The sequence below is a fragment of the Drosophila erecta genome, unplaced genomic scaffold (assembly GCF_003286155.1).
Source record: "Drosophila erecta strain 14021-0224.00,06,07 unplaced genomic scaffold, DereRS2 tig00000055-arrow-pilon, whole genome shotgun sequence".
NCBI lineage: Eukaryota > Metazoa > Arthropoda > Insecta > Diptera > Drosophilidae > Drosophila > Drosophila erecta.
In genome coordinates this window covers 14,455,761-14,478,422 of record NW_020825200.1, presented here as the reverse complement: position 1 = coordinate 14,478,422, position 22,662 = coordinate 14,455,761, and the positions used below count along the sequence as shown (strand labels likewise).

The 22,662-nt window shown below is 44.4% G+C and overlaps 4 protein-coding genes across 6 annotated transcripts; 3 read left to right on the top strand and 1 right to left on the bottom strand.

The window, feature by feature from the left end:
* The first annotated feature begins 2 nt into the window (after positions 1-2).
* On the top strand, positions 3-1,857 carry LOC6542189 (ataxin-2 homolog). 3 transcript variants are annotated; one of them, XM_001969809.3, is made up of 4 exons: positions 3-140; positions 404-495; positions 585-683; positions 765-1,857. In XM_001969809.3, exons 1-4 carry the CDS (start codon positions 123-125, stop codon positions 1,468-1,470), a joined length of 915 nt encoding a protein of 304 aa, XP_001969845.1. In that variant the 5' UTR covers positions 3-122; the 3' UTR covers positions 1,471-1,857. The 3 variants fall into 3 exon arrangements, with proteins under 3 accessions (XP_001969845.1, XP_015014917.1, XP_015014918.1); XM_015159431.2 differs by lacking the exon at positions 585-683; XM_015159432.2 differs by lacking the exons at positions 3-140; positions 585-683 and having other exon boundaries at positions 164-495.
* A 451-nt stretch (positions 1,858-2,308) lies between these two features.
* On the top strand, positions 2,309-3,983 carry LOC6541752 (lysosomal thioesterase PPT2 homolog). Its single transcript, XM_001969808.3, has 5 exons — positions 2,309-2,549; positions 2,664-2,805; positions 2,864-2,971; positions 3,194-3,467; positions 3,526-3,983. The coding sequence occupies exons 1-5, from the start codon at positions 2,406-2,408 to the stop codon at positions 3,722-3,724; spliced, it is 867 nt and encodes a 288-aa protein (XP_001969844.1). The 5' UTR covers positions 2,309-2,405; the 3' UTR covers positions 3,725-3,983.
* A 124-nt stretch (positions 3,984-4,107) lies between these two features.
* On the top strand, positions 4,108-7,943 carry LOC6542236 (double-strand break repair protein MRE11). The gene is made up of 6 exons (XM_026979270.1): positions 4,108-4,448; positions 4,501-5,575; positions 5,635-5,795; positions 7,175-7,484; positions 7,555-7,724; positions 7,795-7,943. Exons 1-5 carry the CDS (start codon positions 4,222-4,224, stop codon positions 7,642-7,644), a joined length of 1,863 nt encoding a protein of 620 aa, XP_026835071.1. The 5' UTR covers positions 4,108-4,221; the 3' UTR covers positions 7,645-7,724; positions 7,795-7,943.
* A 22-nt stretch (positions 7,944-7,965) lies between these two features.
* Positions 7,966-9,316, bottom strand: LOC6542256. The gene is made up of 2 exons (XM_001969806.3): positions 8,477-9,316; positions 7,966-8,319 (listed from the first exon to the last, which is right to left on the bottom strand). Exons 1-2 carry the CDS (start codon positions 9,187-9,189, stop codon positions 8,184-8,186), a joined length of 849 nt encoding a protein of 282 aa, XP_001969842.1. The 5' UTR covers positions 9,190-9,316; the 3' UTR covers positions 7,966-8,183.
* Positions 9,317-22,662: the final 13,346 nt, after the last annotated feature.

The following is a 22,662-nucleotide window of genomic DNA, read 5'->3' as shown; positions in this document are numbered from 1 at the left end:
AGTGTTGTGCATTAGCCAAATGGGCCCGCTTGAGTGTTGTGTACGGCGTCAGTGTTGAAAAGCTGTGGACGCAAAACTACGTAAAATTACGACAAAAAAACAGCGCCCCGCGAAAAAAGGCCATGAACTCGGCAATCAAGGTAGGTTCGGCCGCTCCGCCACAGCCGCCGGCAGCGCCGCCCGCGACAATCCCGTCGCCAGCGCCCCCTCCCATTGCAAGCGAGAAAAAGGCGGCGCGGGAGAGAGTCGAGAGTCATTCGTTTGTCTCACTCCTGCGAGTGGGAAATTTGTTGTTCCACCTTGAGTGGTGCGACGGGCGGTGGGCGGGGGCGGTGCGTTTGTTTTGAATTTGCACGCGGTAACAACAAACTGACTCCGGATGCAAATCCGCATGCACTTGCAGGTGGGGGAGATTTTCACGGCCGCCGGACAGGCGTTCAGCAGACTGGGCGATCTAACCATGCAGCTGCATCCCAATGCGGAGTCGCCATCCGGGTAAGTTGATTCATTGTGATGGAGTAGCGAGTTTTGTGGACACTAATCGGAGTGTTTCTGTGTCCTTTGTTCCCTCGCCACGGCTGCAGAAAGTGGACGGACGAGGAGATCGACATGCTGCACTCGTCTATAATGCGCTTCTCTGACGACCTGACCAAGATCAGCCTGAGCATCAAGAACCGCACCGTGTAAGTGATCCTGTGCTCCTGGCGAGGGAACCTGCTGCCCAGTGTGTCCGTGCTAGTTTCAACTAACTCTCCCCCTTGCAGTTCTCAGATCCGCCAGGCGCTGAAGAAGAAGGCCTTCGAGGACGCCGGCATTCCCGCTAAGCAAGTGCCCGTCCAGCAGGTGCAACACGTTCTTCAGACACTACCGCAACAGCAGCCGCAGCAGCCCCTTCAGCACCCACCTCCTCAAGTATTCAAGTCACAGCCCATCGTGCAGCACGTACAGCTGGTGGCGCAGCCAAAGCAGATCATCCTGCATCCACAGTCCACCACTACGACGGGCACGACGGTAACCGTTAAGCAGTACCAGCAGATGCAGAAGGCTGCGGCATTAGCGGCAGCCCAGGCTGCGTCCTCGACGGCCAACAACACGCCCACCATCACGGAGAACATCATTATCCAGCAGCCCACTTCGACTACAGCGACAGTGGTGCAGCAGCCTCATGTGGTGTCCACCTGCTCGTCGACGCAGATCGTGGTGCCCGTAGTGTCGGCAGTGTCCACTGCTTCAACCGTACTCTCGCCCACGGTGGTGATTGCCGACGATGTGGTGAGCACCTCCAATCCTCCAGCGGCAGCGGCGACGGCAGGATCGCCAGCTGGGGCGCCAGCAGGCTTGAAGTGCGGACCAGACGTGTCCATGACCCTCAATCGCATCAATGTCCAGGAGAACGAAGTGGACGTGGAGGAGTGCCTGCCTGCCGAGGTGGTCAAGCTGGACTTCGTCAGCGAGGAGGTGGCCGGGTGAGGTTCGAGCCCTCGGAACGGGCTGGACTTCTTCTACTAGATCTCCGGCCGCAGAACGAATCACGTAACTTGGAACAGAACCGCTACAAATCTAGATCGAGAACTCTTAAACAAAAAGGTTGAGATGCCGCCCTAGCCCTAAGCCTAAACTGTTAAGTGTTGTCATATTTGATATACCCTGAAATCACCTTGTTCCCGGCCCCGAATGACAAATGAATTGTGCGATGTGGAGGAGGAGTCTGTGGATCGCCAGCCACAGAGCGTAGATATTAATTGCGGAGCGTGTATGCCGCGCCTAGACTTAAATTTACGCAAGACACAATAGTGCAAAGTACATAACGACGATCGTGTAAGTTGAGAGTGAATAAACGAGCATTATTTTAAGATAGTTTTTGGGATCCTGGGATTTTATGGGGTTAAGAAGAGATTCAGTTTTGTGCAACGGCTTACACAATCTCATCGTCTAAAAATTGTAAATTTAACTTCAAACTTTTATTTCTATCGGACTCTTATAATTGTACTCTGCAAAAGATGGCGCAGACTAATAATAAGTTATTTTAAAAGTACCCAATGGGAACTCTTGTGTTTTTAATGGTCCGCTCATTATATTTACTCTTAATAATGTAATATCGGGCTACACCCATCCAATTTACTGGACCTATTTAAACAGCTTTCCTTGTACAACCCCCCAGTTTTTTTTGAGTTAATTATTCAATCAACCTTTGAGCTATTATTATTTTATCGCAAAATTTTATGTTTTCAAATCCACTTTTAAACTCTGCTCATAATTGCGCCTACAGCATATTGCCATTCGCATGTCGGATTTCCAACCCGCACTTTCAGAATTTCCAAATCAGAGGTAGCAAGAAGAAGAGCAGCTATTAAAGATACGGATACATCAACAACAACAGGCGGAAAACCATTGTTCGCCACAAAATGAGACTGCATTTGCAAGTCCTGGTGGCCCTGATAACCGCCACGTCCATTGGCAGCTCACTGGCCTACAAACCGGTGGTCATTCTGCACGGAATTCTCTCCGGAGCCGAATCGATGGCTTCCCTGGTCCGGGAAATCGAAGAGGTTTGTTATTGGATTCCCCTTGTTATTGTTTAGACCAGCTGAAAACCCGCAGTGACAAGGTCGAATTCGACGCAAACAACGCAGTTGAACTGATAGACCCTTCTCTTCCTGCAGTTTCATCCTGGCACCATCGTCTACAACTGCGACAAATTCAGTGGATGGTACAGCTTGGAGAACGCCTGGCGACAGGTCGATCAGGTCAGGGATTACCTCAACGAGGTGGGCAAACTGCATCCAGAGGGCATCATAGTTCTGGGTATGCCAATCCTTATACGGTGGTTTGCTACTAGTTACCAATACCTTTTACCTTTCAGGATACTCCCAAGGAGGCCTTTTGGCCCGTGCGGCCATCCAAAGTCTGCCGGAGCACAATGTAAAGACCTTCATATCTCTATCCTCACCACAGGCGGGACAATACGGCAGTAAGTGAAACCAAAGTTCAATTCAATGAGTAATCGCAAAGGCGTCGGATCAAATGCACATTGGTTTACTTTTCTGCGAGTAAAATCTGTCCGTATTTTACAAGCAATACATTTATCTGTATATTATGTAACCTTTTTCGAAACTTTAACTGTAGGGTTATAGAAAAATAGGTACCAGAATGGTTACTTTTATGTATATATGTTTCTTGGATATACTTTCAGCCAGCTTCCTCCATCTGATATTTCCCGATTTGGCGGCCAAGACGGCCTTCGAGTTGTTCTACTCGCGCGTGGGACAACACACCTCGGTTGGGGGCTACTGGAACGATCCGCAGAGGCAGGACTTGTACCTGCAGTACAGCGAGTTCCTGCCACTGATCAATAATGAGAAGAAGACCTCCAACTCCACGTCCTTCAAGATGGGAATGGTGCGGCTGAACAAGTTGGTGATGATCGGCGGACCCAACGACGATGTGATTACTCCGTGGCAATCGAGGTATGGTTTAGTTGGTCGGATAATTTCAAAAATCGAATAATCCCTTTTATTTCCTCAGCCACTTTAGTTACTTCGATGAGAACATGGATGTGATTCCTTTTATTAAGCGAACGATTTTCACCAGCGACTCCATTGGCATCAGGACGCTCCAGGAGGCTGGCAAGCTGATCATTGTGGTCAAACCCCATGTCCACCACCTTGCCTGGCACACGCGCAGGGATGTCATCCACGAAGTGATAATGCCATATCTGGACTGAGCAAAAACCCAAAAATACTGAACTGAACTAAGCGATCAAACGGCTGTGATCGGATAGGCGGACAAAAGCTCACTCTCATCAATAAGCATTAATGTGAAGTTGCTGCCTGGGTAACCAGGCTTCAAAAATGATCTTTTATTGATAATTATTAAGCTCTATATTTTTACAAACTACTCATAAATAGGTAAATAAATTGACAAAAATATAAAATTCGTTAAAAGTATATATTCAATAAACTGTCATCTAATTTGTACTTTAAGTTAACTCTTTTTGTAATAAATATTTATATTTTCGGATAAATAACATTTTATGAAAGAAACAATATTAGTTATCGACAATATTGCTTAAAAATCCCGCACACTTTTATAAATATATAGCAAACGGTAACTCCATTACTTATCGCGTAATCGATTAATTATCGATTCTTCCGCGGTTCCTGTGATGGCGAAATAGGGCGCAAAATCTTATTTGTGAATTTTTAAGCTGGCCACTTGAGCATGGAAGGCACCACGACAGCAGAGCAGGATGCGGACAACGTGATCCGCATACTGGTGGCCACCGATAACCACCTGGGCTACGGCGAAAAGGACGCGGTGCGCGGCGAGGACAGTTTTACTGCCTTCGAGGAGATCTTGGAACTGGCTTTGTCCGAGGATGTGGACATGATTCTGCTGGGAGGGGACCTCTTCCACGACGCGGTGCCCAGCCAGAATGCGCTGCACAAGTAGGAACTACATTGCATTCTCCACTCTATTTTCATTTTGATTGCCCACCAGATGCATTGAACTCCTGCGGCGTTACACCTTCGGTGATCGTCCGGTTTCTCTGGAGATTCTCAGCGACCAGGGGCAGTGCTTCCACAATGCCGTTAACCAGTCGGTGAACTACGAGGATCCCAATCTGAATATTGCCATTCCGGTGTTCTCTATTCACGGCAATCACGACGATCCCAGTGGTTTCGGTCGTCTGAGCTCCCTGGATTTGCTGAGCACCTCCGGTCTGGTTAACTATTTTGGTCGGTGGACGGATCTTACCCAGGTGGAGATCAGCCCCGTGCTGATGCGCAAGGGGGAGAGTCAATTGGCTTTGTACGGACTTAGCCACATCCACGACGGCCGGCTGGCAAGGCTTATCAAGGATTTTAAGGTGAAGTTTAACTGCCCCGAGACTGCTGCCAATGGCGAAGACGGTAATGAGTCCAAAGAGGAGGAGGATTGGTTTCATCTGTTAGTGGTACATCAGAACCGCGCCGATCGCGGAACAAAGATCTACCTACCAGAGGACCTGTTGCCATCGTTTTTGCATCTGGTGATCTGGGGTCACGAACACGATTGCCGCATCGAGCCAGAGGAGAATGCCAGGAAGCGCTTCTATGTCTCTCAGCCGGGTTCCTCCGTGCCCACCTCCTTGTCCGAAGGCGAGGCCAAGAAGAAGCACGTCGGCCTGCTTGAGATCTACAAAGGAAAATTCAAGCTTAAGCCGCTGCCGCTAGAAACTGTGCGGCCCTTCGTCTTTGAATCCGTTGTACTGGCCGACCATGCCGAGGAATTGGGACTTGTTGAAGGTGATGCCTCTACCAAGGTTTTTAAATTCGCCAAGGAACGAGTGGAGGCCATGATCGAGCGGGCGGCAGCCCAACACACCGGTCATCCAAAGCAGCCAACTTTACCGCTTATTCGGTTGCGGCTTCTCTACACGGATGAGTCCTGCATGTTTAATGCGATTCGGTTTGGGGAGATGTTTAGCACTCGGGTGGCCAACGTTCAGGATGTGGTGCACTTCAGCAAGGTGGTCAAGCGTACCAAAACGGAGGCTGTCAATCTGGACAAAGAGGCATTGCGACGCGCTCTGGTAAGGGGAGAAATATGATTACAAATTTTTGATCGTTTTTATTAAAACACGCTTTTTAGGAAGCGGATAATGCCACTCGAGTGGAGGAGTTAGTGGATCGGTATTTCGAAGAGGCCAAGTCAAACAAACCTCTAAAGTTATTCCACTCAAAGGCTCTTGCAGAAATGACCTATCGACTGCTGGAGCAAAGGGATGCTGATGCAGCGGAAAATATTGTCAAGTGAGTTGCAAACGAGTAGCAAAAAACCAGACACTAGAATAATAAGATTCGTAACGACCATACATTGGTTTTGCACTATGCAGCCACTTTTTTGGTGGCGGGTATTATCTGTACTATATGTATTTTTTGGTACCCAGGGAACACCACGCGGAGGATATTACAATTGTAATGGGGTCGTATATTTTTATGACCTTCGAGTCGACTTGAAAAAATAAATGTTAAACATAAAATATTTCAATGTTCCCCAACTAAGCTAGTTTTCTAACTATAGCTTTTCGATATAATTTGCTCCTTTTTTTAATTCATTTTATTAAATTTTTGTATTTGAGATAGAATGATGAGTTTTTCTTGCTTTTTTGTTTATCAGCTGTCACAGTCCACTTGCAATGCTTAAAAAGTAAAACTTTTATAATTGTGTTTAAAATATGTATCAATTTTATGCACATTACAGTCATTATTTGAGTGAAACCATAATGAGAAATCGCCACTTTCATTTCTGCACCTAATGCATTGCTCTACAATAATTTGTTTCATACACCGTTGTTTTTTATTATTTTTAAAAATATTTTCAAAAACTTTAATGTGTATTTTGCAGGTATTAAAAAAAAGATCAGATATGGTGCCTTTAGTTTTCCGATTCTATCGAGTAGTTTTTCTCATGTATGAAAAGCTCAGATGGAACTGTTAAATGCTAAAACTACTCGATTGCCAGAGTACAAATAATATAGATTTATTTGTTTAGGAAACATTTTGTCTTGTAGCCCTATAATTCCCAACTAGTTCTAGTGAAGACTGTAAGGCATGTCGTCTAATTTAGAGTCGCAAAGTAGTTCAAGTAATCTCTCTTACCGGTCGAGCAGTGAGTGTAGTGTATGTACCGGTGTACATATGTACGTATGTATGTCTGTATGTATGTATGTATGTATGTATGTATGTATGTATGCATGTATGTATGTATGTATGTATGTATGTATGTATGTATGTATGTATATATGTATATATGTATGTATGTACGTGCGTATGTATGTATGTATGTATGCATGTGTGTGTACCTTGCACAAAGTAGTAAAAATTTTCTTAATTAAAGCCTGAAGAATGTTTAACTTACTGTCGGAACACATAGTTATTGCCGCTTTTAATATTTGCTTAGGAAAAATATTTTCTTGTAGCCTTTAATTCCCAACTAGTTCTAGTGAAGTCTGTAAGGCAAGTCTTCTAATTTAGAGTCGCAAAGTAGTTCAAGTAATCTCTCTTACCGGTCGAGCAGGGAATGTAGTGTATGTGTTAAAATCGGGTGCAAAAAAAATCGTATGGCGTTACGCATCTTATTATTCTAGTGTCTTTGAAAAACTATATGTATTCCAACCCATTTCCTCCAGGTTCTATAAGGAAAAAGCAGTTGATCACCTATTGGAAGCAATGCCCAACGAAGAGAACATCGACGACGAGCTTAAGAGTTTTCGGGCGCGCCACAAGCACGAGGATCTTCTGAAAATGCTCGATACACAGGGCTTAAAAGTAAAGAAGGAAGAAAAGTCCATGTCAGAGTTGGCCAGCGCAGCGAACGCCCCCATTGCACCCGCGACGGGACGAGGAGTTGCTAAGGGTCGTGGAACCGCCAGAAGTCGTGCCGCCTCAACAGCTGCCACACGTGGCAAGGCCCAGCTAGATGTGACAGTCAATAGTACGGTATGAAAAGTTGGCCTTAAAGCAAACCTGGACATTTAATATTATTTTCCACTTTTCGTGTCCTAAATAGAGAACCTCCGGCAGGCAACAAACTCTCCTAAGTAGCGTCATGGGTTCTCGAAATACTGCGAGCTATGTTATATCGGATGATTCCGATTGACCGAAATTCCGAAGCGCTTGCGTTCAAAGTTTAATAAACATCAGTTTGACAGTTTGATCAGTGTGACAGTCAATAGTACGGTATGAAATGTTGGCCTTAAAGTAAACCTGGACATTTAATATTATTTTCCACTTTTCGTGTCCTAAATAGAGAACCTCCGGCAGGCAACAAACTCTCCTAAGTAGCGTCATGGGTTCTCGAAATACTGCCAGCTATGTCATATCGGATGATTCCGATTGACCGGAATTCCGAAGCGCTTGCGTTTAAAGTTTAATAAACATAAGTTTCCATTTTTATAATCTCTAAGAGTACATTTCAATATTGTTTATTATTTGGACTTTATTCTCAGGGTTCGCGCAACTGCATAATATATTAGCCTACAACTTAGGAGCTATATGAAGGTGAACGGCTGCTGTCGGACTCCAATTGGTCCGACCGAATGTGGATCGATTCTTTGGTAGTCTAGCTGCATCAAGACTCCGGCGCCGAAAAACGGCGGAGATTTCTCCAGACACCGCTATCGCCACTGTGCAGTCGCGTTACTGCTGGTGGTATTCGTAGTAGTAGCGATACGGATCCACTGAAGAGCTGCCGCCGGCGGCGGTCACGCCCACGCCACCGGCGCCTGCCCCACCACTCGTCTTGGACACCGGTCGGATCACGTATGTGTTGCGTCTGCAGGAAAGCACAGGAAAGTAAACTAAATGTTGATCGAATTCTTTATGGAAAGGTTAAGTTTTTGATAAAGAGGTCTTTAAGGAAGGAAGATTCATACAAGGTTCATTTCTGAGAAGCTGGATTATACCAATAAATACAAAAGCTGAAGACTTACCTGTTATGTTCACCCGCATGCACCTGGAAGCTGGTCTCCTCGCTGTGGTCGTGCGAGAAGAGTTTCTTGAGCGCTATGATCCCGGCAATGGTCAGGGCCACCTTGCTGATGACGAGCGCCTTGCCGGCGATCGCGGCCAGAGCCTTCAGACCCAATGGACCAGCGATGCCCATGGCGGTGAGGAGGGCGGCCACCACGTACTTGATGTGGCCCCCCTCCTTGTGCTTCTTTTTCTTGTGGCCGTGCCCACGGCCCACGCTATCCTCTCCGCCGCCTCCGTCCATGTCGATTTTGAGCGTGTGTGTCCGCATCAGCTTATCCGCCTTGGAGAGAAGGGCTCGATCGATGGGCGCCAGGTTGCCAAATTGCCGGGCATCCGTCAGGGAGCCCAGTATGCTCTCAGTTTCGGTCTGGTTCTGCTTCTCCAGCACCAGACCATCCACTATCTTGATGGAGTCCTGGTCCAGGGCTCGACTAAGAGCATGGAGGGCTTTCTGTTTCAGGCAGCCAATGAAGTCGTTCTTTTCTTGGCAATCGTCGTAAACCCTCCTCACGAGTGCCATCTCGGGACCCAAGCCCCAGGCTGATCCCCAATCACCGAGACTGGAGGTAGTTGCGGATTCCACCGCGTTGTGGCGCCTTCTCCTTGGAGTCACTGCCGTTGAAACGGAGGCTACCAACGCCAGGAGCAGCAGCCACTCGAGACGCTTCATTGTGGAGTCCTGGCTGACAGATGCGGCTATCCAGAGTTCTGATATTGTGATGAGGTGGTCTTTGTTGGCTAATATCCGCGTCCACTCGCCGACAATCTGAAGATGCTACTGCAGCGAAATCGCTGGGCGGGCAGAGCTTTTATAAATTGCGATCGGAGATTGCGGCGCACTCAGACGGAAAGAACTGGCGTGCTCGATGGGATGCAGACGGATCTCGGTTGGACCTGGAGCAGCAGCTACTGGGAGGGCAATTAGCACTGGCCATATTTTGTTATGCGTTCGACCGACTCTCCTTATCGTAGTCGTCTGTGAGCGCTGACATGTTTTCGTTACCCAACCACGGATGGATGCCTATGCATCGTGTTCAGGTCCCGCGATCGCCGTGGAGGTGCGGAGCTGTCCGCCACAAAGTAGCACTTTTCGATTTCTATACGCTGTATGTATGAATGAATACGGTTGTCAATGCAGGGGATAGATGATATGTACAGTCAAAGATGTGGATTTCACTGAATTTGAAATATATCTTTAACTCCGAAAAACTTGTTTGCTAGAGCTATTATGATTACATAGATCGCAGCTAGATAACACATAGATCCAATTATTAAGTTTCTGTCAAATAATAAGTTCAATACAAATATTATATAAAATAGTATGTAGAATTAACTTTGGCGTAACCTTTTTAAAAAGTATAAAAAAGTATTTTTTAATTTAAGGAAACAGTCTTGAGTTTTCAAAATACGTCATTTTTAATACGTAGAATTCTTAAAAATAGTTCTCGATTGTCTGCAACAGAACAACAATAACATTTGCTATATAAAATATTTATAATTTGTTATATACATCCACGAGTAATTAGCTAGTTCTATAATGCAAGTGACCACTGTAGAAGCTCCCATAAGCGATCACTGGAGCACTGGAGCACTAGAACACCGGAACTGCCCAGATATTCTGAATAAAGCACACATAAATCAGTTCTTAGATACGATAGTAGAATTAGTGCCAAGACTAAGTATGGCTAGTAGGATCTAGAAAGCAGTAAATGCCAGCTGTTTGCCGGAGGCAACAACCGATCCACAGACTATATCTCAGTAATAACTTATAATATTTAACGATGCGTGCAGCGGAGTGATTAAGTCGAATCGGCTACTGCCCCTTGGATTGGGATCTTGGACTGGGATCTCCGCTGGAATCTTTGCCGGCACAGGGTATTGCTCGTGTGGGAATGGATGTATGTGTAGTCCGCAAATTGGTTATCATAAATTGCAACTGCAGCTTCTGGACGGAGCAGGGGGATCCCCGTTGATGCCGTGCGGTGATCGCTGCACATTGGGCTCACTGGCCCACTGGGTGAAATTGAGTTGGCTACAGCCAAGAAATTTTCTTTTCTGCGCACCGACTGTGAAAATCAACAGCTCCCATCCTCCACCGATTTTTCAGCCTTGGGAAGATCACAGCGCATCTGGCCAACTGGTGACAGTTAATCGCAGTGAAAAGTGACTGCGACACTTTCGCCCGGTTATCTTTTTCACCCGGATAACGCTAATTTCTCTAATTAGGCAAATTGGCGTTACAAATGTGCAAAGTTAACAAAGTTATTCCGATAAAACGTTTACGTATGACTATGAAAGTCGATGGTTAATAAACTATTAAAGTTTATAATAGATATACTAGATTCGTTGAAAAGTATGTAACAGGCAGAAGGAAACGTTTCCGACCATTTAAAGTATATATATTCATGATCAGGATCAATAGCCGAGTCGAACTGGCCATGTCCGTCTGTCTGTCCGTAGGAACTACTAAACCCAGAATCTTGAGATTAAGCACGCAGGTTCCAAAAACTTAGGCGCAGCGCCAGTTTGTTTCCAAATGGTGCCACGCCCACGCCCATACTCTACTAATCTTCATACCTCAAAATGTTTCTGGCGCAATTCTCTAAAAATCTGCATTCAAATTTAGAAATTTTTTTTTTTTAATTTTTTTGTCATTTTTCTGATGTATGATGTGAAATTCAAAAATTAAAAATGTCCCAAATCTGAAGTTCTAAACTCCATAACTCAACTTATCTTTATCGGATTTTGAAGTGGCACACCTCTAAATAATTCTGGCGCGATTCTCTAAAAATCTGCATTCAAATTTAGAAATTAATTTTTTTTTTAATTTTTTGTCATTTTTCTGATGTATGATGTGTAGAAATTCAAAAAAAAAATAAAAATGTCCTAAGGGTGAAGTTCCGAACTCCATAACTCAACTAATCTTGATCGGATTTTGAAGTGGCATACCTCTAAATGTTTGTGGTAAAATTCTCTAAAGATCTGCATTCAAATTTCAAAATTTATTTTTTTTAATTTTTTTTGTAATTTTTTTTATGTATGATGTTGTAGAACTGCAAGAATGTTAAGAAATGTCCCAAGGCTGAAGTTCTTAACTCCATAACTCAACTTATCTTTATCGGATTTTGAAGTGGCACACCTCTAAATAATTCTGGCGCGATTCTCTAAAAATCTGCATTCAAATTTAGAAATCTATTTTTTTAAATTTTTTTTTTTAATTTTTTTGATGTATGATATGGTAGAAATTCAAAAAAGTTAGAAAATGTCCCAAATCTGTAGTTCTAAACTCCATAACTCATCTTATCTTAATCGGATTTTAGCATTCTATATTGTTTCTTATTATATTAATGATATTTACTATTAGCTACAAATTTTGGATCATTTCATTCTAAACGGTGAACCTTTTTTCTAGTTATTCAAGGGTAAAATATCCTTAGAGTTATTCTCCCATTTTCTTATTTTCAGAAGCGTGTTATTAACTTAAGTATTTATTTAATAAAATAACTATAAATTACATGTTACTCTTATTATCCAGAATTTTGAAAATATATACTAAAAGTACTTCCTTATTTTGAAAGTTCTTAACTTTCCTATCTGTTTTTAAGAAAAAGAAATTACCAAGGCTATTAAAGTGAATATGTGACTATCTGTGCTTTTGCAACTGTTATTAACAAATCTACTGGCTGACAATGTAAGCATATATAAGTCACCTATATACACACATGTCCATATACCTGCAATTGCACATACTCGTACATATGAGTGCCACGCACACGAGTCCTCTGCTCAAGAGGGCGTAAATAATTTAATACATCAAGAAAATTGGAAACGAAAGTTTCTTTGTTTTGGTTTTGGCGTGGCCGCAGCCAACTTTTAGTTTCGATGCTCGTAGATAGCTGGGAATCCTCCCGAAAAGGACGACTGGGCGGACGGACAATTGTGCGATTTATTTGCACATTTCGGCAGACCATTTGGGATTCCTGGGGCGGTTGGGAGCTCTTATCGTCAATAATCATCATATGCTCAAATTTTTGGCCGCTTAATTGGAAAATTGTTGTTGTTCCTGCGATACGCCTGAGCGATTGGGTGATTGGATGGCCAGGATCCAGCCGGATGGATATGGATGGATAAATGGATGATTGGTTTGGCTGCCGAATGCCGAGTGCCGATTGATTGATGGCCTCCACATTGTTGTGCGGCCTTGTTGTGATAATATTTGCTCAGCGCCAGTTTGATTGGCATTTTGGCCAAGTGCCTTGTGGTTGGTTGGCTTGCATCTTTGCGGCAAGTTCAAAAGTTAATAATACTGTCAGATCATACTGTCAGTCATAACGATTTCTCATTAAATACTATGATAACAGATTGGCACTTTTATAATGCTGTGATGTTGTTTTCTATGCTATCAAGCAATATTATTAGCCCAGTTTTATTATTATACTCATAGTATCTGTTATGGAAACCATTTTTTATGTGCCATGGTGGACCAATTTTTGTGATTTTTCTTTTTACATAGCGCTACTGCGCAAAATCAGAAAAGCTTGTCGAGGGTGGAATATGAGTTCATATCCCGTCATATTTCATAACACCCACTTCCTGCACTTGCGTTTTGTGGTTGCGACTCCTTTGTGGGCGTGTGGGTGGCGATTGCTATCCAGTCCAAAATGGCGACGGACTTTGGGGATTATTTTCCCCGGACAGGAGGATGCACTACTGGTTCTTTGAAGTTTTCGTTGAATTGGCAAATGACAGGCGGCGGGATTGGGGGATAACTCCTCTTGAGTGTGCACCACGTTGGAAAATGCTCTCATATCAAAAGAAGTCGAAACCACAAAGAAAATCTCAGCGGCAAATTTTCAGCTACATCAAATCATCGAGTCCCGTATCCGTACTCGCATCCGTATCCGTAGTCGTGTGCCCCTATCTCAGCCCTGTTTGCACCTGCACCCCCCTGCAGTCCCTGGTACCCCTGCTTAGACAAAGAATTTCCCCCATTTTCCAACTTCACGTCGCCTTTCTCTGGCGACTGCGGTTCGTTCGCCTGCTGCCAACTTTCAACTACTTGCAAAGTTTTCACATTTTAAATTTGTTGGCTTGTTGCTTGTGCTCCGATTTTTCTGCTGCCATTTTCCTGTTCCTCAAAAAGTTTCTTTGTTTTTCTTGCTGCTGTTCTTGAGTGCTGGTCGCAATTTAACAGTGGAATTCAGGTGTAAGCGTACTTCAAAAATATTCCATTACTGATCTGGTGTTTTGCTAAAATTTTGCTGAAATTCAGGCAATCTTTGTGACTGACTTTATTAATCATAAATGTTTATACTGAATATAGAATATAAATATTATATAACATAGTCACCTCCGTTCTTCTGTTTATTTTTAAAATGATTTTACGGATATTTTAGAGGTAAGGACTAAGACATGAAATTGATTGTAACAAACTGTATATATACTTTGAGAAAATGAAGTGCACTTGTGTGTATTCAAGTTACCCTTACTGGCAAGCCTTTTGTACATATTTGAGTGAAGAGACAGATTTGTGGAAATCTTTATTTCGTTGCCCCCATGAATATAAAAGGCGTGGCACCTTTGCCCCGGACAAAACTCAAATATGCCAGGATATGGGCTGGCTACGGATCCTTCGCCACATGCTGCGGTCTTGGCCAAATTTGCTTGCACTACATATTTTGAAGTTTACCTACAGAATACTTGGAGCTCGGCATATATCTGATAAGCTCGGAAATCCCCATCCTTGGTGCGCCTCGGTGTCGATGGTTCCTTTGTCTCCCTCATCGCTATCGATTGCGCAGCGAGTTGAGCTGGAAAAATGTTTTCGCTTTATCTGCGATGGTGGGCGTGGCAGTGGGTGGAGGTGGCGGGGAGAAAAATAAATTGTTGCAAACACAAACAGAAATATAATTTTGTTGCCTCGCATCGCATCGCATCGCATAGCATCTACATGGGCCACATATTTATGGCATGCCAGCACGTACGCGATATATTGCAACCCAATCGCTAGACGAGAGGCGGTGGAGCTGGGAGGGCTCTTATTTATTTGGTAAACTTCGTTTATATCGCACACAAACCGAACCAAAGCGAACCCAGCTGGGGGAATCCCCCAGCCAGCGCGCAGGGAAAGCGAAACAGAAAGCGAAACACCAACAAGCGACGCCATGTTGAATGCGACGCAGTGGGCGGTGGGTGGCACGCTGGTGGAAGGTCCTGTGGGTGGTCCTGTGGGTGGTCGTCACCATCATAAAAGCCTTGGCTGGGCCCAGGACTCATGTACCCACTGTTTGTTATGCTTGTCAAGCATTTTGCGCGGGACTGTCTAACGATATTTCGATTTTGATATCCTTGGGTGTTATCGTTAAATGTCTGTCTGGGTGATAGAAAGGGGGTGCTTGGGGTGGCAGGCGGACCCACAATGTATACAATGTGCCATGTTGATTATGGTCTCATTTTTGGTATTTACTTTTCATCGGCATTATTTCGCACTCGAAGAAAAAGTTTCAGTCCTCGTTGAGAACTTGTCAAACAAAGATGAAACATAAACCTATGTAATTCATTGCATATAAATAATAATATTACATATTGCAAGAAAACATCTTATTGTTGTTATTATTTACAAAAAATTTTAGGAATCACAAAGGTTCTTCACCCTTCAACAGTTCCTTGACAGACCCATCATAACCCAGCATTTTGGAGGCTTATAATTTGCTATAAGATCTCAAGAGGTATTCCGAGTAAATTATGATAAGTAGCTTAATTATTTTGCTCCTCCTTTGTGCAACTTTAATGATCCTGCCAGAGGAACGGGAGACTCATGACACCTCTCCCATACCTTAAATAATCGATGCATCCTGACCATGGTCATGTGCGAGACTCCTAAATTAGCACTCAAATGTGTCAAGAAGCCAGCATCATTATTCCACGAACCTAAGACCCTCGTCCACGTCTCCGATTCGCTCCGAAATTATGCCTGTATGTACGGACTTTTTGACATGGGTCGCTCCTGGCATCTGTATATGCCATCATATGTCATAATTATAGCTGCTCCAGTTCGGTATCCTTGGATGCCCGGGAACCTGCTCCAGTTCCTGCCCAGATATTGATAATTGGCCCAGAAGTATGACCAACTGCGCCTGCGGCTGGCCAAGTCTAGACGAAAAGTGTCGGTTTTGAATATTTTGACAGTTGGCACTTGATGGGTCCAATTGGACATAGATTAAAGAAATTTGAACAGCTCAAGGGCAGCACGAGCATTTTATGACCCAACAACCTTGTGAACTTTTTGTTAAGGACTTAAACGTGTTACTTTTACTTCATGAATATGGAAGAAATCATGGCTGTTATAATGTATTGCATCCCAGAGCTTTTTAATAGCACTACAGTATTCATTGGAGTACTATTAAAATCCTCTGAAGCGTTGTCCTTGTAAGCGAAACCTATGCGATGCAGTCAAAGCAAGTGACCTCCTCTCCAAAGACTCCAAAGATTAGCAACCTTAAATGGAGGTACCGAAACTTATCACTGAGTTGGTGATGTGGGGCAGAGAACTGCTCCAAGGTGGGGATTGAAGGGAAGTTGGTAAACCCATTAAGCGGCAGCCGACCGATAAACTCCACCTGGAGCACGCGATGCTCTGTCCGGATGTGATTTATGTGGCTTTTAGGATATTTTATTAAAATGCATATTCGTTGCTCGGATGTCGGATGTCACCGACGGCCGCCGTTCAGTGTTTATGATTTTCATAAGCTCGCCGTCCATTGGCCAGTGGCTACTGGAGCATCCATTGCTGCAGAGGATGCTTACCAGGAGAAGTGGTTCCTGTTCGGCGGCCTGGCTGTACGTCATAAATTGTCACCGTCGGCTGGGACCAACGAGGCCCGATCCCGTGCCCATACTCACTCCCGTTCCCGTTCCCATTCCCATTCCCACATCCATACCCATGCCCAATCCCATACCCAGTCGCAGTGTCAGGTGAAGATACAGTATCTGATCGCTGCGACCGTTGCGGGTCATAAACAAGCGGGCCGGCGACCAGGGCCTCAGATTTGGTCTGGTTCCCTCCTGGCCACCATTGCTGCGCTGGCCGGGCTTCCTTTTGGCTTTAATTAAAGCAGCTTGCCCCGTCCCGTCTTCATTTTTGTATCTTCTGCCTGGCAGAAGTTGTATCTTTCGGCTGTGGCGGGTTGGGGGAAGAGGCGAAACCAGCGAAACAGTCATCAACGTTGGCTGGGGCTTAGAGCGGATTCGTTTATCAGTTTATTTAAATTTTCCTCGCATGTATCGCGCATTTGGGGTGGGTGGCTCGTATTTATGCCCATAATCAGGGCGCATGGAATCCCGTTAAGTCGCGTCATAAGGCGGTTCGCCATTTTCGCTTATCGTCATCTCAGGCCCAGTCTTGGATTCAGATTCGGTTACAGCCCATCTACAGCGCCGCCCCCAAAAGACTGAGCCGAGTTTTATTGTTGCCTCTGAGAAATTGGATTCGTATCTGTGGCACACATCCACATTTATTCGGATACACATAAGCCCACGCCCACACGTACTGTTTATGGCAACTCATATCTGAAAGATATAAAAGTGAGGACCCCCAATGCAAGGAAACAGCGTTCGCTATACAAAATAGCAGATGGAGACACGGAAAGAAATGATTCAGCAAAATATTGTAATGATATATTAGGTTAACAAAGGCATGATTATAAGCCAAGTATCCTAAAGATACACTGATGCTAGCTTGTCATTTGCTTTTGGCGGCGAGAAACGTTTGAAAACTTACAAACGAGAAACGTTTGAAAACTTATATAAAGGAAAGGCGTGGATAATAGTTCCTATGCAAATGTTGATGAATTTGTTGATTTTAATGTCTAAATTGATGTTTAAATAACTAAGTTGCTTGTGCTTTTGCAAATAAAACAAACAGATATGGGATAAAGTCGAGCAAACATAATCATGAAGGGAAAAGCCCAAAAGCAGCCCGCCATTTTGTACGGATATCCTTCGGAGCGACAAGAACGTCGAAGAACGTCGAAAAATGATAATAAAATAACGCAAATATGGCAGAGGGAAATGCTCGTTATGCGAGGATTTTCTTTGCTCCCTCTCGAATTTTCCCCTTCCGTCCCCTTCCCTTTCCACCATTTGATTTTTATTTCATGTGTTTGCCACATAAGCGGCTTAAGTGGCAGCAGACTGGGGGATAGATAGGGCTCCAGGCATATGTATATATATGGATTTACATAAAAACACACTCGTGTGTGCGTGTGAGAGTGTGTACATGCTTGGTTTGCCATATCAAAGGCAAAAGGATCAGGCATAATGCCGACGTCGCCGCATGTGCCATAATTTGCAGAAAAGTGCCAGAGCAGCCACCCAACCACACGGCTCCAATCCAATTCCAATGCCAATGCCATTCCCACTGCCACCCAACCAACTGGCATTAAAATGCCTTTCGAACAAGGATAACATTTTCGCCTTCTTACAGGACGAGGGGCATGGCGTATGTATATGGCACATGGGGCGAAATGGGTGCATGCCATAAAAACAATAGCGCACATAAATTTTGCACAAATATATAAAGTATGCAAAAAGGCATAAAAACGAATAAAAACCAGCGAATGTGGGGTTTTCCGGCAAATGAGCTGCGGATGGGGGACGACCCCCAAACGGAAAACAACTCTCACATTCACGAAAATCGTAAAACATAAGCAAGGATACGAAATATTTGCGATTTCGTTGGGTTTATTTTTCGCATTTCCCTGTTTCGAGTTCGTTCCCATTCGCACTGATTTCGCAGGAATCTTAACAAGGTCCGATATGGGTGACTCTGGCCAAATGGTAATTGGGTATATCGCAATTTTAGGGATTTTCTAACCAAAAACTCTGGACATATAGCTGTGTTTAGCCTGCAGTAGAAATACTTATGTTATAGGATGAAAAACCTTAGAAAACCTTATGTTAGAGATACCAATTAGTTTCTTGCCTGATTACACTTTAATTCATTGCTGCTGTTTCCATATGTTCAAAGCGAGATATCAGATCCTTTGGAAGGCATCATATTTGCGTAATGCATCCAGGACATTTCGAAATCGGGGATATCAATCTACTGCATTAGTCGCGGCAATCGGAACAAATGCGATTGCCGGAGGGCATTCACGCGTCTCCATCTTGAACGGGGTCACAGATGTTGGCATTTGCCGGAGTCATCGGCGTCACCCGTAATTGGACATCGACAGCGGTTCAAGTGCTCCGTTCCTCCTCCTAAATTCACCCCTCACCTCGCGTAATTGTGATTTTCCGTGTTTTCCATTTGATTTTTCCTTGTTTTTGCTTCCATTTCCTCCCCTCCGCCAGAATTTGCCCAAGTGCATGAATTTGTCGTTTTCAGAAATTTATGCTTTTTAGTTTATTGCTGCCTCGAGGTGGTGGAGGTGTGGAGGGTGTGAAGGGTGTGAAGGGTGTGCCGGCATAGTTTTATGAGTGGACCTTGTGTGCTGGCCATCAGAAAGAGTGTCCCTGGCCAGGGCCAGTCCATGTGTAATTGGGAATTTATTAGTCGCTGGAGACTCATTTACATTTCTTCCCGTGGAGAAGGAGTGGGCGCCTGGAAAGGACGATGAGTGGGTGTGCAGTGAACTTTGGACCTTGTCCATCGAACGGCAGCTGTAATTATTAGCCATTCTCTTATTTATGGCAAAGAAAGTTTTGATTTATCCGAGACAAGCCGGATTCTCAAGACGAATGCTGGCAACTTGGCCAATAAATATCCGAAATTGTCTAACGTGCTTTCTTATAGCACTGATTTATTTGTTAACTGCCAGTCATAAAGTATGGAGCTCACAACTGGCCCGTCCATTTAATAATCTTTGTCCAGCTATTAACGATTTATTTCGCTTGGTGTAGAGTCTGTAGGCCACAAACGAATATGAACATGACTCAATAGAATTTGTTCTATTAATTTCCGTAGTTTACTAGCATTTTAACGTTGTAAAACCCCGCTTAACTTGTCTGTCATACGTTTAATTTAAGCCTCGAATTTGTGGACTCCTGAAGGTCCTTGTTAATGGACGGGTCACGCATAATCTTATTAAGCACCGGACCCCAACTTCATTGGCGTTCCAATTGAAAGGCGGTGAAGAAATTTCAACAACGTCACCAATTTCCGGCAATTATTTCGAATGTCGGTTGATTTAATTTATTCGTTGCTCAAAATTAAAACCAAACCAAAACAAAGAAATCCCCTTGTCCAAGTAGAGCGACATTGTAAACAGGCCACATCCCCCACGTTATCCCCATTCCGCCGAAGGTCCTGCTCCTGCTCCGGTTCCATCCCAATGGCCCACCTCCCATTTATCGCCCGCTGGGTTTGTTGGCGCGATTTTTCATCCCAGGCGCAATTGGTTTTCAATTCAGGACCATGTAATCCCCCGAGCTCCATGGGATATTCCTGGGGATTTATGTTGTTTTTTCTCCGCTAGACGACGAGCACACTGGAGTGGGTTTCTGGATGGGATCCCTGCATATTATTAGCCAGCGCCGCGTGACTGTGAGTTCAACTTTTAATCGAATGCACATAATTGCCAAAATAAATCAATCAATTCGGCTCGGTTGCCTCCTAATGAAAACTGACAGTCGCCAAGTCATTCCCACTTTCCAACTCCGTTTAAGTCCAGTTCTCATTGGCTGCATGTGGGCCATTTGCATAAATTTAATCTGACAATTTGTAAGCCCAAGTGCTGTTTTATGGCCTGTCCTAGAAATTACAATACCATATCTTATATTTCGTCTAGCCGATATCGTATACTCGTATATTCTTGTTTTCTCTAGCAAATGACAAAGTTAATCTGGGAGCAGGGCAACCTTAAACGACTTGGTTTACGTGTCATTTGACTCGACAAGGAGGGCCGCCGTGTAATGCCGCGTCTTAGGTGAACATAAACATCCGTGTTCCGTCCGATAGTGATCTCCGCCTGACCCGACACCCTTGCTCCAGCCACGTGCCACCGGAGTCGCGCCTCCGTCCCGTTTTGTAATCCGCAAGATATGGCCTCGACGACACGCTCCCACCGACTGACTCTGCGCCCATTATGAAAATGACAAATGGAGCGCAAGTGTCCGCCTTCCCGGAGTAAATGGAACGGGGTAGACCCGGTGAAGATCCCGGAACACGTGAGGGATTACGTGTCAAAGGATTAGAGACAACACGGACTCCAGTGTTCCCACCTCGGAGCTTAATGCCGATAGCGATTGATTTACCATCGCTGGGAATTCGAAAGATAGCTATCACAATTAAATCGGCCGAGAAAGGGGTTTGGGTAACTTAATATTCCCAAGACTTGCTTCCTGCATTTGATTTTAAGGCAAATCTATAGTTTTGGGAAATAAATAAAGTTCTGAACCAATTGTCCAAAAATAACAAACTGTCAAGTTTTAGAGGAGATCCGCCCGCTGTGTAAAAACGCTGGCAAACAAATTTGTGTTAAAATTTCAACCATAATTTGCCGACGCCGAAAAGCACAAGAAGGACTCCGGATTCCATGGGGTGCCAGGACTGAGCTGCCGGAACTGACGAGGACGTTATTAGCCGCAGGGGGAGTTGAAGATGAAGTCGGGAAAAGGCCCGATGCCTTTGCCTTAGGGGGTTGGTTTGATTTTTTTCCAAGCACTGCGGCCGTCCACAATTGAATTTTGAAATACAAAACAAAAAACTGCAAAACGCATTTTTTAAAATGACAAACAAACGCCACGAAAAGTGAAAGGGAAATAAACACAAACAACGGAGGCCAAGGAAAACAAAGTAACCTGAGACCGATTCCCAGTTCAAACGACTGATGATGACGATGATGAGGATGATGAGGCTGCGAATGGTGGGGTGGATCTGGGTTTCGGAACCTGGAATCTGGAATCTGGTAAAGAATGGGACGACCCGCAAGGGGGTGTGAAAACGAAATAAGTATAAACAAATAGAAGCGCGCAGTAGGCAGCTCAATTTGAGCAAAGTCAAATGGACTGGGAGACAAGGGTTCTGGTTTTTCTTTCCGGGAACTTCGCATTGTGGCAATTATAGTTGCGAACTTATATACATGCATTTTGCAAGGCATTTAACAATCAGTTTTACAAGGGTACTTAAATATTCCCCTGTTCGCTGATTCTCAATTCTGGCTTGAATAAGTTATTTTAAGGCAACCGGAAGGATTAATAAAGTGAGTGATTTTTTGGATATAGTGCTATAGTGCTATATATCTTTTTTGGCACAAGTTCTATCATACTTTCATTCCAATCTTTCAGTTCATTTGCAGTTTTCATTTTGTAATTGTCCAGCCTTCTTGTGTGACACTTTCGTCACTGGCGAACCTTAAATAAAGTTTAAATAAAGTGTTGCGAATCCGAGCCAGCATCCGGATGCAGAACCGCAGATGTCCGGTTCCAGCAGGCGATTTTCCAGTGCGACGGCAGGCGGTCTCATTAAGGCGCCAAAGTGTTGGCCAATTGCGATGGGCGGCGGACGAGGGGCGTGTCCCGGCCGCGGGCATATATCACGTCGTTTAATAACTAATAAACGCCATCGCTCAAGTGGCAGCTGTCAGCTTGTCAGGCGTGCGAGGAGCGTGAAATTGTCGCAAGAGGACAGGACTAAGGGTCAGGAAGTCTGGCAGGACGAGGCCGAAAACAAGGACAGCACAGCGGTCGTTGCAAGTAAAAAACACCCCAGAGGAATCCATCAGATTTCGTGATTTCCGTATATTAAGTCATCATTTTCGGGCCCAGTTCAGCAGCTCCCTTGGGGAAAAACTTAAAATTGAAGCTGGGACCATCATAATGGTGGATGAATCTCGTGTCCGCGCTGCTGATTACAAGAAAAGTTAAGTGCTTCGACTCGAAACGGGAAACTGGGGGCAGCTCTCTTGTCCATGTTTCATTAGTGGTTAATGTCGGACAAAATGGGGAAGATATCAGGAGATTTTGTGCGATTTTATAGTTGTAGCAGACATTGCCTACATGTGGATACTTGTTCCTGGAAATCAAAAGCTGACTTTGGTTTGAGTTGCATGCAACTATTTCATTTTTACCTAAAAGTATGTTACAACCCGTGCTCAACAGCTATGTTGCTTAGAAAATAGATACTTATTGCAATACGTATATT

Coding starts and splice junctions, on each gene's coding strand:
- LOC6542189 (XM_001969809.3), top strand. Junction 496..584: donor AATGCGGAGTCGCCATCCGG/GTAAGTTGATTC, acceptor CCACGGCTGCAG/AAAGTGGACGGACGAGGAGA. Junction 684..764: donor AGCATCAAGAACCGCACCGT/GTAAGTGATCCT, acceptor TCCCCCTTGCAG/TTCTCAGATCCGCCAGGCGC.
- LOC6541752 (XM_001969808.3), top strand. CDS start 2,406: ATGAGACTGCATTTGCAAGTCCTGGTGGCCCTGATAACCGCCACGTCC. Junction 2,550..2,663: donor TGGTCCGGGAAATCGAAGAG/GTTTGTTATTGG, acceptor CTCTTCCTGCAG/TTTCATCCTGGCACCATCGT. Junction 3,468..3,525: donor ATTACTCCGTGGCAATCGAG/GTATGGTTTAGT, acceptor TTATTTCCTCAG/CCACTTTAGTTACTTCGATG.
- LOC6542236 (XM_026979270.1), top strand. CDS start 4,222: ATGGAAGGCACCACGACAGCAGAGCAGGATGCGGACAACGTGATCCGC. Junction 4,449..4,500: donor AGCCAGAATGCGCTGCACAA/GTAGGAACTACA, acceptor ATTGCCCACCAG/ATGCATTGAACTCCTGCGGC. Junction 5,576..5,634: donor AGGCATTGCGACGCGCTCTG/GTAAGGGGAGAA, acceptor CACGCTTTTTAG/GAAGCGGATAATGCCACTCG.
- LOC6542256 (XM_001969806.3), bottom strand. CDS start 9,189: ATGAAGCGTCTCGAGTGGCTGCTGCTCCTGGCGTTGGTAGCCTCCGTT. Junction 8,320..8,476: donor CATGCGGGTGAACATAACAG/GTAAGTCTTCAG, acceptor GCTTTCCTGCAG/ACGCAACACATACGTGATCC.